This window comes from Diplotaxodon limnothrissa, linkage group LG19 (assembly GCF_057381915.1).
Source record: "Diplotaxodon limnothrissa isolate DT_005_m linkage group LG19, D_limnothrissa_male_GT1.1, whole genome shotgun sequence".
Classification (NCBI taxonomy): domain Eukaryota; kingdom Metazoa; phylum Chordata; class Actinopteri; order Cichliformes; family Cichlidae; genus Diplotaxodon; species Diplotaxodon limnothrissa.
In genome coordinates this window covers 29,245,925-29,261,888 of record NC_140614.1, presented here as the reverse complement: position 1 = coordinate 29,261,888, position 15,964 = coordinate 29,245,925, and the positions used below count along the sequence as shown (strand labels likewise).

General features: G+C 41.9%; 1 protein-coding gene across 2 annotated transcripts; it reads left to right on the top strand.

Moving 5' to 3' along the window:
* The first annotated feature begins 1,323 nt into the window (after positions 1–1,323).
* grhl1 (grainyhead-like transcription factor 1) lies at positions 1,324–15,964 on the top strand. 2 transcript variants are annotated; one of them, XM_085342580.1, is made up of 16 exons: positions 1,324–1,367; positions 3,528–3,720; positions 3,996–4,069; positions 4,567–4,700; positions 4,805–5,037; positions 5,652–5,734; positions 6,016–6,169; positions 6,497–6,608; positions 6,999–7,093; positions 9,719–9,962; positions 10,432–10,559; positions 12,205–12,233; positions 12,433–12,518; positions 13,960–14,045; positions 14,449–14,513; positions 15,743–15,964. In XM_085342580.1, the coding sequence occupies exons 1-16, from the start codon at positions 1,348–1,350 to the stop codon at positions 15,855–15,857; spliced, it is 1,851 nt and encodes a 616-aa protein (XP_085198706.1). In that variant the 5' UTR covers positions 1,324–1,347; the 3' UTR covers positions 15,858–15,964. The 2 variants fall into 2 exon arrangements, with proteins under 2 accessions (XP_085198706.1, XP_085198707.1); XM_085342581.1 differs by having other exon boundaries at positions 1,348–1,367; positions 3,531–3,720.

Below are 15,964 nucleotides of genomic sequence, written 5' to 3'. Positions count from 1 at the left end.
ATTTCCAAACCATTAAGGGACTCCTTTAGCCTTATGGATGGAGGTCATACTGGAAGAGGTGAATCCTATCAGGATAGAAATAGTTCAACATGAATGAAATCCCTTAGATGAAGAAGAGGTGGCAGGTGTGGGCAATTAAATTTCCCAAGGGGCTGGATGGGACTGTTGTGTACGGTCGCACCTATAATCTGAACTCAGTTCTGCTTAACATCAATTTTAAGTCTTTATAAACTGCCACTAATAAAAGAAGTGTTTACAGTTAGTGAATGAATGGCTCACCCCTGCTCTAAGGGCACAAGTTAGGTTAGATGAGGTTAGATTATTTTATTTGTACCCATAGATAGATTTGAGCTGCATTACTTAGTCATACTCATATGTACATTTTCAATGCAAGCACAGACAACAGCCAACAGCATGTTGGCCAACAGCTTAACACAAAACACTGAGGAAATAAATAAATAACAATGACAAAGAATTCCCACAGCATCATGTAGGATAGCAAAGGATTTCCAGGAAGACCCACGTTATCAAAAAACTCTCACAGAGCCACCATACAGAGACAGAGGGTTCTCCTTTAATTTGTCGCCTTTGAATTGAGTTCATGCTCATAAAAACAGGTCTCCACTAATCCACAGCATGCTGATCATTTATCAGTGAATTACGTTATTAGTTTACTAAACGTCTTATTACCGTGTTATACAGGAGTTATCAGTGTAGACTTTAAAAGAGCGCGCTTGTTCATGTCTTTGTGAAGTGAATCAGGTCTTTCTGCCACAATAATCTCCATCATAGTAGCTCCCACATAGTGACATCTATGAAGCCTGCAGGTGTACAAATAAGTGAATATTTCCTTAGTGACTGTAATCATCAAAGACTTTCTTTCTTTTTTTTTGTAAATCATTTTAATTTTTAAGTCATCCCAATAAATTTTGCACTGGCCTTTTTTAGGGGTAGGGGGAATATATTTCTCATTTAATATTCCAATATGATAAAATCACAGCTTTTAAAACCCAGTTTTACCACTGCTTTCTCCAAACTCACCCTACAGCTGCAGGTAGGCCAACAGGTGAGCCAATCACAAGCCCGGCAAGGGCAATTGACAGTAAGACCCCGCCTCCCGTCCACCTGTAATCCAATCCGCGTCCTTGTCACAGGTAAAACCGGCCTTAATTTCTAAGCATTGCCCCAAAAAGCGAGAAAAGCCGACAAAACCCGTTCTCTCAGGAGGGGACACCTTGTTTGTTGCCGTGGCCCTTATCCAGTGTTAGCAGCGGAGTTTTCCAGGGTGGTAAAGAAGACGGATCGGATTTTCAGTACCAACTAGAAAGTCCAGTTCGACCGACCGAGATGTCACAGGAGCATGACAAGTAAGTTGTCCTGACTCCTCTGTTAGCCCGCACAAAGAGCATGTTGACACTATAAGCTTGTAATACTGACTTTAATTGCTTTTGTGGATTTTCTGATTATTTTTGCAATTTATTTTTTTAAACAAATACATTCATTGCACTGACGGATTTTTCAAAAGCCGAGGTCACACTGTGACCTGCAGCTGCAGCCTTCTGTATTTTTCTCAAAATCGTGTCCTGATGTTCGTGTCGCATATAAGCATGAGCCTATTCTACGATCATTATAGCTCCTTTTAAAAGGGTAAGTGTGCTCTGTTACAGCGGGTTGCCAAGCGGGGAGTTGGTGTAGTCTCATAGTTTCCCATGGTGTTGTAACTCCGCTCGTTTCACCTGTCATGTTCGAGCCTGTACAGGTGTACCTCCACCTGTCGTGCGAGCTGGAGGCGACTGTTGGAATAAGAGCCGTCCCGGAGTAGAGATGGGCGGTTGTTTGATTTTGCCTTAAGCTTTAACTGTTATGTGGATAGTAGAAATGATGTTTGCTCAGGAATAGGCACAAGTCTCCGGCAGCAAGGTGTCAGCCAAGGAAAACTGCCTCTGCACAGGTGTAAAAGAGATTTAATGGAAGATAGAGCTTAAAATAATAAAATAATAAAAATAAATCAGTGTTTTTCAGATATATAAATGTTTAGTTTGAGATATATTCTGTATTCTGTGTGTGGGGGGGTTTGAGGGCAGTGACAAGGAGACATTTGAGGGGAGTGAAATCGTACACCTGCTAGGCGTTGGCCCCACGACTAACATAGACAAGCGAGCACAGGGCTATCTGAGGTTTTCATGGATTTTACTCTACACTGCTGTGTGTGTTTTGTTTTGTTTTTTTAATTTAAAATGAGGGATTAAAGCTCTTTTCTCTAAATGTCCAAAAAAGTAGTGTTTTTTTTTTTTTACTGCTCCTGTACATTAAAGTGACAGAAGTCTGGACTCATGCTGCCTTACTCACTTTATTTCTTGACATCTCAGTGTAATTTTTGCCTGATCAGCAATCAGACTCTTCAGCGCTTTGGGGTCCTTAGGGACTAGTAAAGCGCTATATAAATACAGGCCATTTACCATTTACCATTGTTTTAGTAAATAATGGCTTATATTGCCTTACCTTAGATATATTTTTTTATAGCCAACACATAATGGATTATATCAGGTTGCGTTTAGATATAGGGTTACTAATTATCACTTTCTCTGACCACTGGGAGACAAAAAAGTTGTATTTGTTGTAGATACTCAACATGGAAACTGATCCAGTCCGTTCACACTTTATAATAATTACTTTGTTGGATGTGGTTGCAGGATGGCTGAAGAGGGGATATATGCGGTTTCCGAAGTTTGTGGATGAAACTTTAATAACAAGAGCTCCATTAATGACTTTACTCTGACTGGGGCTTAACGCGTCTCAGCAAACAGAAGCTGTGTAAACATTAAAATTTACTGTAAACAGGTGACTTCAGTGCAAACGTCGCAGGCTCATCATCAGCCGTTTCGTACACGCAGAGGCGTTTTTGTTTTACTTTAAATGTAATGCACCCAGGTTCAAATAGCTTAAGGTTGCACACTGTGCACAGCATACCAAGGCGATGTTGAATTTTGAAGAGGAAGAGAAGGAGCGCGAGGCAGGCGGCGACTGAGCGTTAAAATCTCATGATTATTTGTCACAAACAAGTTCGTTTGCAAGCACAGCGCAGGAATGCAGCCGGGTCAGATGCGTCACATGCGGGCGGCTTCTCAACCAATGAGTGATCCCCCAACTAGAGTCGTTACACTGGACGATCCTGTAGAGCATCTTTTTCTCGATACACCTTCTGCCTCTGTGGTTCAGCGGCAGAGATTTGTTGCACAATCCTCGAAAAGCCTGACCAACTGGTCCTGCAGATAAAAAAAAAAACATCTACATGGGTGATCTCTCGCTCTTATAACCTGTTTGTCTGTTTTGAGCGACACTGAGATTTCAGGTCCCGGTCTGGAGAGCTTATGTGGAGTCAGTGTGGAAAATAAGTCCATAACAGGAGATGAATCCCTTCTAGTATGGACGGCTCTTCCCTTTTGCTGCGCACATCCATGGCTTTTATTTCATGTCATTAACTGCTTTGTATGCGGTAACTAAAGCACACACTCTCCCCCTTTTAGCAGTAAACGTGCGGTCCTGGTTCTCCAGAACGAGCCGGGTTATGGCGGCCAGCGTCGCTCTTTCACCACAGAGGATGAAGCCTGGAAATCTTTTCTGGAGAACCCGCTGACAGCTGCCACCAAGGCGATGATGAGCATAAATGGAGACGAGGATAGTGCCGCAGCTCTGGGTCTGCTCTACGACTACTATAAGGTATCAGGAAAAGCTCAGCAGGAATAGTTTCTCCCCTCCTTCTATGAGGAGTAGTGCAAAATCACATACTGGAGGAATAGTTGCCAGGTTCTTGCAAACTTTCCCTCTGTGATCCTCACCCTTAGTGACATCTGATCATTAAGTAACATCTGTGAGACAGAGTCTACATTATGTCATGTAACTGATCTAACTATGAGTACAAACAGCAGGATGACCCAGTCTGGTAGATGTGATGTGGTCAGACGCTGAGCGGCTGTGTTTACTCTCATATACAGGTGCCCAGGGAAAAGAGAACAATACACCAGCCCAAGACAGACACACTGGTCTCTGATGTGGATCCCAACAAAAGGTAAGTGGCAGTCCTCTCCGCGTACCACCTCCCCCTTTAAAAATAAAAGCACAGCAGAGGGCAACAGCAGAAAACAAGAGAGCGATTCAAGCTCTTGTGATATGATTTTTAAATTCTATTTAAAAACTGTATGCACATTTATTCTCAGGAGTGTACCTGTTTTCTCCAGAGCAGCAAGGAAAAATGATTATTGACATTAGGATTTCTTTTGCTGCTTTAGTCAGGCGTACTAAAATAGCTGCTCCGAGTGTCATAGAAGACAACTTTAAATTCTCAAAAAAGGAAGGAAAATGTCCGGTGTACAAATTCCTTTGTGTTATCAATGGGTCGTTAATCAGTTCTCAGGCATGGCAACACCAAAGGTGAAACCCAGGACTGAGAAAAGGGAGAAGCAGAAAAACATATCATATAAATAACCCATTGTTTCAAGGTTTATCAAAGCAATGATGTATTGTATTGGAGATCTAAAATTTATGTGCACTTCTACTTCGTCACAGGCACCAGATCCAGGCCGGACACTCCATAGTCCAACTCCAGGAAGCCAGTATGGAAAACAGGATCCCGGTGCTCAAGCCTCCCTTCAATATTCTTCAGCTGGGCCCAGACAAGAGAGCCCACTTTTCTTCACCAGGTCTGCTCTGATTCAGCAACACAAACAGAAAAAAACAGAAAAATTTAGAAACCTGATGATCAGTTAACTGTTTTGGGTTTTTTTGCTTTGTTTTGTTTGTTCAGATACTACTGTCACAGTTTCCATTGCCACCGTGCCAAACCAGACTATCAAGACAGAGGTGCCCACTCACGGCTTCTCGGTGACTGTGCCAAACAACTGCAGCGAAACAGAGAGCCACGTGGGCATCTTTGACCGCCAGCTCACCCACAACGCGGTCCATTTCAGCCCTGGCACCCAGGCTCGTACGCCCCCTGACTCCACCTTTCCCGAGAGCTTTAAGGATGGTTCCCAGGAAGTGAGTGTTTCGATCCCCCCCCCCCCCGTCAAAACCCTGCCAATGCTCTCCCAGCACCCCCTCCACCCCACCTCCTCCTTCTCCTTCGCGTTCCTCTCCTCTCCCCTCTCAGATCTCTCCCATCAGACAATAGGATATTCACCCGATCCCATGGAGCCGGCGGTGGGCTCAACCTTCCCTGGTTTTATTTGAACATGCCAAAATAGTGGCCAGTGTGTTATTATGCCATTGTCTCACCAACACAATAAAGTGCTGTACTTTTCTCCTACAATAGCCAAAGCCCTTTCTCTCTCCTCTTTCTCTTTTTAACCTGGAGGGGAATTACCTCAGAAAAGCCAACAAAACCCCTGTACAGGAGGGGGTGGAGGTGGCCGCAGAGCCATTTTTTTTAAACAAAAACCAAAATGAAGGGGAATAAAAAACACCAAAACAAACTGTTATACCTGATGAGAGAAAGCCTAGCCTAATAAATGACTAGAATGAAACACAGTGTTCATCTAGTTGCTTACACAGTTTGCTAGTTGAAGAAAATCATCTAAAATTTATGCAAAGCAGCTGTTGTATTTCCTGTTCCCATGCTTTGCTTGATTCTGTTTTCCTTTTTTGCGCTTCAGGTGTTTTCCCTCCCAGGAGATCTCCAGTTTCGGATGACCTCCATGACGCCCGAGGACTACACTCAGTTTGACACCGTGCCGGGGTAAGTCGCCCTGCCGCCGGCCCACCGTCCAACTTCCACACCGCCATTCAGCTTTTGACACGGCACAGCAGAATGGCTTCATTCATCTCAGTCACAGGGGAGACACCAGACTCCCGTCTGTGTGTCTCACAAGTGTCTGCACATATTTAAAGCCCGCTAGGTGTTACTCTGCTGTTTCATTCGTCTCCTCGGATTTGTTTACAGAAGGGATTTTTTTTAAACGCAGCGTGCTGTTGTTTATGGTATTCACTAGATTTGACCCTTATTTTTGTGTGTCTCAGGAATAATTTTGAGTACACTCTCGAGGCATCCAAATCTCTGCGTCAGAAGACAGGTGACGGGACAATGACGTACCTCAACAAGGGCCAGTTTTACCCCATCACCCTCAGGGAGATTGACAACAAAGGCCTGCAGCAACCCATCACCAAAGTCAGGGTAAGAAAGAGCACTTAAAAAACCAGGAAATGACATATAATTCATTTCAGATCAATTCAGTTTTATTCATATAAAAATGACAACTACAGTTGTCTCAAGTCCCTTATATTGTAAAGTAAAGACCCTACAAAATACAGAGAAACCCAAAGGACTTGGCGACAGTGGGAAGGAAAAACTCAGTTTTAACAGGAAGAAACCTCAGTGTGGGGCAACCATCTGTCATGACCGGTTGGGGATGAAGGGAGGAAGACAGGAGAAAGTGTATTGCAAAATCTGATTATTGACAGTCATATTAAGGTATCACTGTGCTTTATTTTTTTTCCTCAGAGCGTGGTGATGGTTGTGTTTGGAGAGGAGAAGTGCAGAGACGACCAGCTAAAACACTGGAAGTACTGGCACTCCAGACAGCACACGGCTAAACAGAGGTGCCTCGACATCGGTAAGTTCTGAAAAACGATGTTTTCATAATAAACCACATCGTGAAATAAAACAAACCAAACCGACCAGTTTGAGTGCGGAGACATAGCGGACACGCTAATCCTCATCTGTCTGCAAACTCAAGCAGCTGTTTGTAGGCACAGCTTAGCAGGAAAAGGTGTGTTCTTTGATTGTGACAGCTCATTTTGCTTTTGATGGATTACTGTTAGTCTGTAACTTTCATAAATCTCAGCATATGTTGAAGTTACCTTACCTTTCTTACTTTTTCCGGTTTGTTTTTTATCATTTATTTAGATTTCTTTAAATGGGCTAATTTCTTTTTTACTCGGCATAAAGCAGTTAATATGCTTTCAATACATCATTTATTAATAACCAACATCTGTTGCTCCAGCTGACTACAAGGAGAGCTTCAACACCATCGGCAACATTGAGGAGATTTCATATAACGCCATTTCCTTCACCTGGGACACAAACGAGGAGGCCAAAGTAAGTCAGTGGACTTAACGCATCCACACCCACATCCACATCTTCACAGGTACACGGCTGCCTGACACCCCCACTGACATCTCTGACACAGTTGTTGCTTGAACCAAGTCCAAACATGACAGTTCACTGTTTGCACTTCAGTGTTCCTGTCAAAACAAGAACAGTGTTTGGTTCTCAGGATCACCGGTGATCCGAGGCTTCCGCGTACTTCCTGGTCTTGAACGTTTAAATATGAGGCTTGACCTTTTAACAACAACAAACTTAGACACCTAAAAATAGTCCTCCTTTTCTTTTTGTTTGTTAAGGCCCCGTGCCTGAATGACAGTGTCAGGTGCCGAGTCCCCTTTATGGGTGATCGTCATCCCCTTTGCTCACTTTGATCCCCCCCAAAAACAGTTGTTAAATATAATTAGTGGTTTTAAAAAAGAAGAGTGAGGATGCGGTCATGTCGCAGTCACTCCTCTCCTGTGTGGTTACTCAGGTTGTGTAAAAACACAGAGGTGTAGGTGTGTGTGTGAGTGTGTGTGAAAGAGAGAGTTATTCCTACACTCTGTTCTTATATTCTTGACTGGTCCAACCTGCCTGTCACCCTTATTGTGATGTCGCATGTTTAGGTATTTTTGGACATGAGAAACAAAGAGTGCAGGAATGAGGAAACTCATTGGGAAGGGAGGTGACCAGATGGAACAGTTGTCAAACAAAATCCGTCAGAAAGGAGGAGCTCCTGTCCTCGTCTCCACTCATGATTGTTTATTTCTTTGTTCCCAACCCTCGTGCTGCCCTGTGGCTCTGCTCTGCTCTCGGCCTGAGATGGAAGACTACTGACAAGGTGGCAAACAGACAAAGAGACAACACAGCGCTGCCGCTCATCACCGGCGTACTTTTCTTTAGGCTACACTTTGGATAAATAAAGTCACATGAACAGACCTTCCTAAGCACACACACACTTATACACACACTCACGCTTGCATACCAGGATGTGGGTCTAACTGTCTCATGACTTGTGGCATGCATTCATAGGATGTTCATCCTTGTGTGTTTTTGTTACTTCACCATTTGTATAACCGCCCAGCCACATTGTTTGAGCATCTCATCAGCGAGGTGTTTGGTTACAGATGAAGGTGTTTGGCGTGTGTGTCTTTGGATGGATGTCTGAGAGGATCAGTTTGGGTTTCTGACCTTGGGAAGTGAGGTCAATTTACATGCTGATGGGATTTCAGGATATAATTAGGAGTTTAATCATTTGGTTGTGTTAGTTAAACTTGGTGTGTGTTAAGGTGAGAAGTCCGTTAGAGGAAGTACCTGTATGTGTGTGGTTTGCCCTTGGGCTGAATGCATAGCAGTATATGTGCATATATCAAAGTGTACTGTATATGTAACCCTTATATAGTCCTGTGATGATGGAGGTAATAAAGGTTATAAGATGAGGAACAAAGGCAAAAGTTATGTAAGGCTTTACTATATCAAATCAAGGTTGCAAATCATATTGTTTTAGTATATTTACATCAAAACAGCACCAACATCCAAACTGTCTGCATGTGTGTGGTTGTTATTGATTGAAACAGCTCAAAAAAGGAAGAAAGAGTATTAGATCATCCACAGTAACATGCTCTATGGAAAAGCTTGTGACGCTGCATCAGTTCTCTTTAAAGTACTTTTGTTATCAAGTCGAGTTCATCGATTTATTAAGTGCAGTTTTATCATATGATTTCCATGACTTCCATTACTCGTAATACTAAACTGGTTACATTTTAAATACTATAAGACATTATATTGAATGATTTGGATTCAAAGTAACACCTGGTATTCCTTTAGTGTGTGTGAATTTTTTAATTAATTATTAATTATTGTCCCCAATTAGGTTTTATGGATATAAAATGATGTATAAAATGTTTCTGCTCCAAACAGACTTTTTCCTTAACATTTAAAATATAGTTGTTGACCATTAAGGACCATTAAAGACTGTTAAATGTCTTCATTTGTGGAATACACCAAATGAACAACAAAGGCTATATTTATTTGTACACTGCTTAACAAATTAATTAAATCAATTCAAACTAAAATCTATCAAATTCACTGAACATAGTTCAGGTGGTTATAGCCAAATTTCAACACTGGACTTCTCTGAGAAGTCAGAAATAACTCGAGCATAATAATGACTTACTTTACTATTGTTCTGCTCTTTTGTAAAACAGCAAATTATATATATAGACAAGAAAACACACACGTGTGGCAGAAACCTTACATTTGGTGGTGATCTAATAAATTTGTTAAGCACTTTCCCCTTGAGACTTTTCTATGTGGTATTTTTAAACCTGTCTTGATTGTGTGTTGTGTTAACACAGTTAGAGTGTGTTTTCAAAGCAAATAACCAGGACAAAGGAAAGTAAAATGAGCATGTAATTACTAAAGCCCACCAAAAGAGGCCAGCAAAAGACACTGAAAGCATGTGAGGCCTGACTATGAGATACCTGCTGCATCAAGGCCTTCCTGAAAGTTAAACGTCATCGCATTGGCTTCATGATTAAGAAGCAGTTTCTACTTTAATAAACAAACTTTTAAGTTTAAAGTTGTACATTAGTCTGCTTCGGTCCTCAACTTTCTTCCTCTCTCCTCCCCTCACAGATCTTCATCTCCGTCAACTGTCTGAGCACAGACTTCTCCTCTCAGAAAGGGGTGAAGGGTCTTCCCCTGAATCTGCAGATCGACACTTACAGTTACAACAACCGCAGCAACAAGCCCATCCACCGTGCCTACTGCCAGATCAAAGTCTTCTGTGACAAAGGCGCCGAGAGGAAGATCCGAGATGAGGAGAGGAAACAGTCCCGCAGGAAAGGGAAAGCTGTCGACCTAAACTCTGGGCTGGCTTGTAAGTTGCTCTTAAGTTTTAGGATAATCAGCTACAACATATCATTACTAAAATGACCAGAGGCTTCCACAGTACGATCAATTTTCATTTCAAGTCGCCCTGACACGTGTATTTGTTAAAATGATTTCCTGTATGTAGATGAAAACATCCCCTTAGTGTGTTTACCCCCTGCAGCTGTAGTTCCTCTGAGCTCTGCAGCATGTTTCAGCTTGCTTCAGCTAAACATTTTTATTTTGAAGACCTACGCTACAACTTCACTATAACTACACTCTAATACTGGAAACCAGAATAGAGCAAAGACAAGAGTAAATGTGGTCCTCATGTGTCCAGGAGGTTTTCCTCTGCATTTGCTGGATAACTTTCAGCAAACATGTATTCAATCAAACCTTGTTTCACTCATGTCGTGTTATGTTTGACTTCATCCTACTGCATGAATATTAAATTGCTTCCTGCTGTCTTCCCCTCAAAGTTGCAGACATGAAAGTACCAATGCTCCAGAAACGTAACGATGTGACCATCTTTAAGATGATGACTGATCTCGAGACCCAGCCTGTCCTCTTCATTCCCGACATTCACTTCTCCACCTTCCAACGTCATGTGAGTGCCGATCAAAGCCGCAAAACTTTTTTTTTTTTTTAGGCCACCACTGAAAACTGTATGTTTCCTGCCATTCCCAAAGCACGAACGTGTCTGTTGCAACATTCATAGCATCTTAGGTGGTCCATAAACAGTTTGTTTTTCAGCTTCCGCCCACTCGGCTGCCAGCTGAGTTGAGGTGACCTGCCTGCTTGCTAGTTGGCAAGAACAGAGAGTTCTGGTTTTGAGCTTTGATACAAGTCCTACATACTGATGGCTAGGTTTCAAACTGGTTACTCACACCATGATTCATTTACCAGTGACTCAAAACAAACCGGCATACAACCACCTTGATTTATGTGTTCATATGCTCAGAGCAAAAAATAGTCTTGGTGCACAGGGAGAGAGGAGTGCAGTTTTCCTGTCGGTTTGTGGAAACATGTTGCAGAGGACGAGGAGAGATATAGGAGTTTACCTGAACTCTGCAGGTTATCTGGCTTTTTTATGAGTTTTAAACGGAAGGAGCGCCTCTTCTTTAGAACTGGACTCTGAGCTCTGCCACAGTGAACACGTCACATGGCACTTTCAAGATGAGCACGCCACACGGCGAAGCATGCACACCTGACGTGCTCACATGAGTTTACCGGGCAAAGGATACTGTTTTTGAGAAATTCCACTAGGTGTGAGCTTTGACTGCCCCCTGTTGGTAAATGATGCAAGTAGGACACCAACACCCCCCCCCCCCCCCCCCCCACCCCCTCCCCCTTCTCTCATGCATGTGACGTTTACATTAATACCAGGAAAGCAGAGGAAGAGACAGGAGGTTGGTTATTTTTGGGGATGCCATTGACATTGAACCTGACCGAACTCTCTGCAGCCTCGCTATCAGTGTTTGATAACCAACGGGTTTGCTGATGTTCCTCTCAGAATAGAAAATCTATTCACAGCAATGCCTGTAATCGATACAGTCAAAGGGCGAAAGGCTAGAAAAACAACAGCCTTCCAGGAATTACAAAAAAAAAAGAGTTGGATCATTTTAAATCAGAGGATCTGCTTTTTTACTTTGTTTCATATGATAAAAAAACTCTAATATTTATTAAGAGCCTGCAATCTGAAGGCATTAAGTTGATGTGTTTGAGACTAAATGGACAAGTTCTACTTTATTCTCACATTTTGCAGTCAAATTTATTCAATCGGGTGATAGATAAATAATGACACTAATCGATATTTGGTATTTAACACGAGCGCTAACAAGATAAAAAAGGAGTGCAGTTGCGTGAGCCACAAGATACCAGTGAGTCCTGTCAGTCCACCCGACCTGCACTTCACCGTCCACAGCTGTACAGACTGGTTTATGTTGACCAGTTCCAATTCTCAGTGATAAAGGAAGAATAAATGGGGCAACACAGGAAACTATTTGGACTCGGCTGTTGACTTTACCTTTGGCCTAGTTGACTGATTTAGCCACTACCATGAAGAGTTACGTGAAAAGTTACAACTGCAGGAAATTGGTTAAAAACGTTTTTGGATATATTTTAACAAATCATCATAAATATTTGATAACAATTAACTATAAGGCAAATAAAATGTATTGTGAGATGCTGTATGTAGTTTGTAACCTTTATGTTGCATTTGAGTGAAATTCTTATTTTTCTCTGTTTTGCAGCCCTTCTCCACAGATGATGGAGAAGACAGGTGAGTTCACTTCACATTTGCTTCATGGTAGCTTTGAATTGCCGTGACCTTTGACACTTCCCGGTAAAATGCATACAGGGTTGCGGTTTCTAGGAAATGTACGTGAGCTTTTTTGTCTGTGCTCGTGCTTTATGGCCTGTCAGCCGGTTGTTGAGACCATTTAAGCAGCTGTTTGTGTGCGCGTGTGTTTCAACCACAGCTCGGGCATGAAGAGATTACCCTTCAGTGACGATGAGTTCGGTTCACCCCAAAACAAGCTGCCGAGAGTGGAGGAAGCAAAGAAAGGTACTACGTGTGTTTGCTGCTGTAGTGCAATGTCCACACTGCTCATGTTCTAATCAGCAGCCTTTGAGTGATGCTCCCCTGTGCGGCTGCGTGTGCGTGCGTGTCCGTCTGTGTTTGCTGTGGTCAGCGCCTGTAGCTCCACACATACATACACACAAACACACACACACACACTCTCCCTCGCTCTCGCTCTCTCTCTGGGCCATGTGATAATTCCAAGTCTTCCAACATATACACGTGCCCCAGCCCTCCACTGACCCAACGAAATACCACAGATCACTGCGTGCATGCAGACATCTATGCAAACAAGCATTTGCCCTTCACCACCTATCCCATTCATAGACACTACAATTTTCAATACATTACAAATCTGTAAATGCATGTTTTGAAATATTTTGTAGCTTAGGGAGGAATGTTTTAAACATTCAGGCCTGCTTCAAAGTGCTTCTGCACAAATACACCTCTCGTACCTTCACAAAGCCACACTCGACCTTGTTAAATACATTCTTGCGGAATGATGTTAACCACAGAGAGGGGAGGAAGGAGTCACCGATTGCATGTTTTTTCAAAATAATTTCATCAATAACTGGACACTTTTTTTCTCTTCTGTGGTCTTTAAACATGCTGCTTCATTTCAAAGGGACACAAGGCAGAAAAGTGGAAGTAACTACATTTAGAAGGTGCTGTAACACTGCAAGTGGTACAAACCCTTCTGTACTGGCTTACTGTTGTGGCAAGGTTTACTACCTTTCCACAGCAGTCATGTTTTTCCTTGTTGTAAAACTGTAAGCTTTGGGGACTTGTTGACGTCTCAGTGACGTAGAGAGTAGTCAGTCAGCTCCTGTGCAGGCTCCTCAAACTGAAATCTGTCATTATGTTTGGCTACTTCAGTGTAAATGTGTAAATCTGGCTTGTGTCATCATAAAAGCATCTCTCAGTTTCCCCTGTCTTGTTTGTTTTTAGTCCACATAAAGAAGTAGATAAATTAGCCACATACTCAGATTACAGCAGCAAACTGTATTATTTTTTAATTGTCTTAAAAATCTGTTGGAACCAGATCTAGTGTAGTATCAGTGAACCTTCTAGGAGCGCTCTATCTGAGATCTCTGCATGTTCTTCTGCAGTCTAGCAAAGAGATGGCTTGCAGTGTTATATATAGTATAGCTGCAAATGTATTAATGGCTCAAGGCATATGTGTACATATATGCATGCAGCTTCACCACTCTGAAAGTCCTTTGGAGATGTGGTAAAACCTCAAATCCTCAAACCCACACAAATGTACCAAAGCATCAGTAAAGCAGTCTGGTCTGACGCAGATAAACCCTTTTATGACTGCCGCTGACATTTGTCTGAGGTTGAATTTGTGTTTGTGTTCAGTCCATGAGCGTGCATGCTTTTCTTTGACGCCTGCTTGCCTCCTCTCTCTTTTTTCACCACACAGTCCTGCTGTACGTGCGCAAGGAAACAGACGAGGTGTTTGATGCCCTCATGCTGAAGAATCCCACGCTGAAAGGCCTGGTGGAAGCTGTAAGTTGTCCTCAGTTCACCGAACTAGCTATGGATTGTACTAAAGAACAGTTTCTTGCATCATCTAAGCTTTGCTGAGCCACTAACACAGGAATCGTGCAAAGTAGTGATTGGGGAAAAAATAAAAATGTGTTTTTTAGAATTGCACAGGGGACAAAAGGTGTTAATGGAGGGGAGGGTTAGGGGAAAAGATTTAGAAAAGACATGGAACGTGGAAATGTCCTGGGAAAAAAGTGGAATGGGTACTTCAGGGGTCATCAAGTTTAAAAAGATGAAAAAGAGTGTGAAGGTCATGGATATTAGTAATAGAGTACTTATGTGGAGTGGGTGAGATAACAGGTAGTAGAGGTGTTCTGTATTTCTCTTAACACAAATTTGTGTTTGTTTTGTTTTTTCCAACCAGATTTCGGAGAAGTATGAACTGCCTTATGATAAGGTTGGAAAGGTCTACAAGAAGTGCAAGAAAGGGTGAGTGTATACATGTTTATCACATTTCCACACTATGTTTGAAACTTTGTGAAGGAGGAAATCTGTTATCCATGAACAAATGAATACAAAATTCATAAAGTGTATTTCTATATTTCTTGGTGCTTTACTGAACTGTTTCACCTGCAGATGAAATAGATCATTTAGTTATAACCAATCATATTTTTCCATTGTATTTCTAGACTAATGATTGGTTTTTCCCCTTTACATCAAATTATTTTATATATATTATATCATATAAATTATAACAAAATATATTTATATTATAATAATATATATAATTTAGTGCTGTCAGCGTTAATCTTGTTAAAATGACGTTAACGCCACAACCGCACTAATGCAGTAAATCTCTGTCAGCGAGTTAGCGCGGATCGCCCCGTGCATTGGGCTGCACGGCGTCAACACGTTACTGCGGTTAGCTCGTTAATGTGTTGACGCCGTGCAGCACGGGGCGATCCACGCTAACTCGCATTAACGTCATTTTAACAATATTAATGCTGACAGCACTATTATAATTAAATCACAACAGGTTCTCCTCACACATAAAGTAACGGTAAACTTGGGGATTAATTGACCAATCAGCAATTAGCACATGCAGATGAGGTAATCACAACCTGGGAGGAAATACGCACATGCCTTACAAGAATTACACTTATATAATGGGAGAAAGTGTTTATGCTAAGCTAACCAGCTGGTGGCTCTGGCATGGTTAGTCCTGCACGCACCCAAACTTAATGCTTTCTAATATGCCCCTTTCCAGCTCCGTGTCTTTATTCTTGAACTCCATTAGAGTAGCTTTGCATGAGTCACAGTTCAAAATAAGTGTATTTATTGTATACTGGGCCATTATGTGAAGCAAAAAATCAGTCTTTTCACCTCCCTTAAAAAACAGCTGTCTTCTCTTTGAAAGAAAGTAGGTGGGAGGGGTTACTAAGCCTAAATGACCATATTAAGTATTTCCCCTGTCACTGATGTCATACAGAGCTAAGAGTAGAAAAAGCTGTCTGAAATGATTTGTTTGGATCATATTGAAGCCCATGTTTTTGGCTCATATGGATTATTTGTGGATACACTGACGTATTTAAAACTTTGGCTATGATTCATATGAATATGTACCACTGCAAAATTACATATATGTCACAATAATTCATAATATTAAAAAAACATTTTAAAATATTTCACTTCAACACACTATTTTGTCATTTTGACAGCATTCTAGTCCACATGGATGACAACATCATCAAACACTACTCCAACGAAGACACCTTCCAGATCTCCACGGAGGAGTTGGGCGGCTTGTACAAACTCACCCTCACTGAAATCTGATTGGAGATGTGATAGATTACCCTGAAAAGAGGGGCTGAGGACAAATGGAGCCGTCAAGTTTACACTTCTGGCTATGCAGTGATTATGGACCTGTCATTCATGTTGTC

Coding starts and splice junctions, on each gene's coding strand:
- grhl1 (XM_085342580.1), top strand. CDS start 1,348: ATGTCACAGGAGCATGACAA. Junction 4,701..4,804: donor AGCCCACTTTTCTTCACCAG/GTCTGCTCTGAT, acceptor TTGTTTGTTCAG/ATACTACTGTCACAGTTTCC. Junction 5,038..5,651: donor TTAAGGATGGTTCCCAGGAA/GTGAGTGTTTCG, acceptor TTTGCGCTTCAG/GTGTTTTCCCTCCCAGGAGA.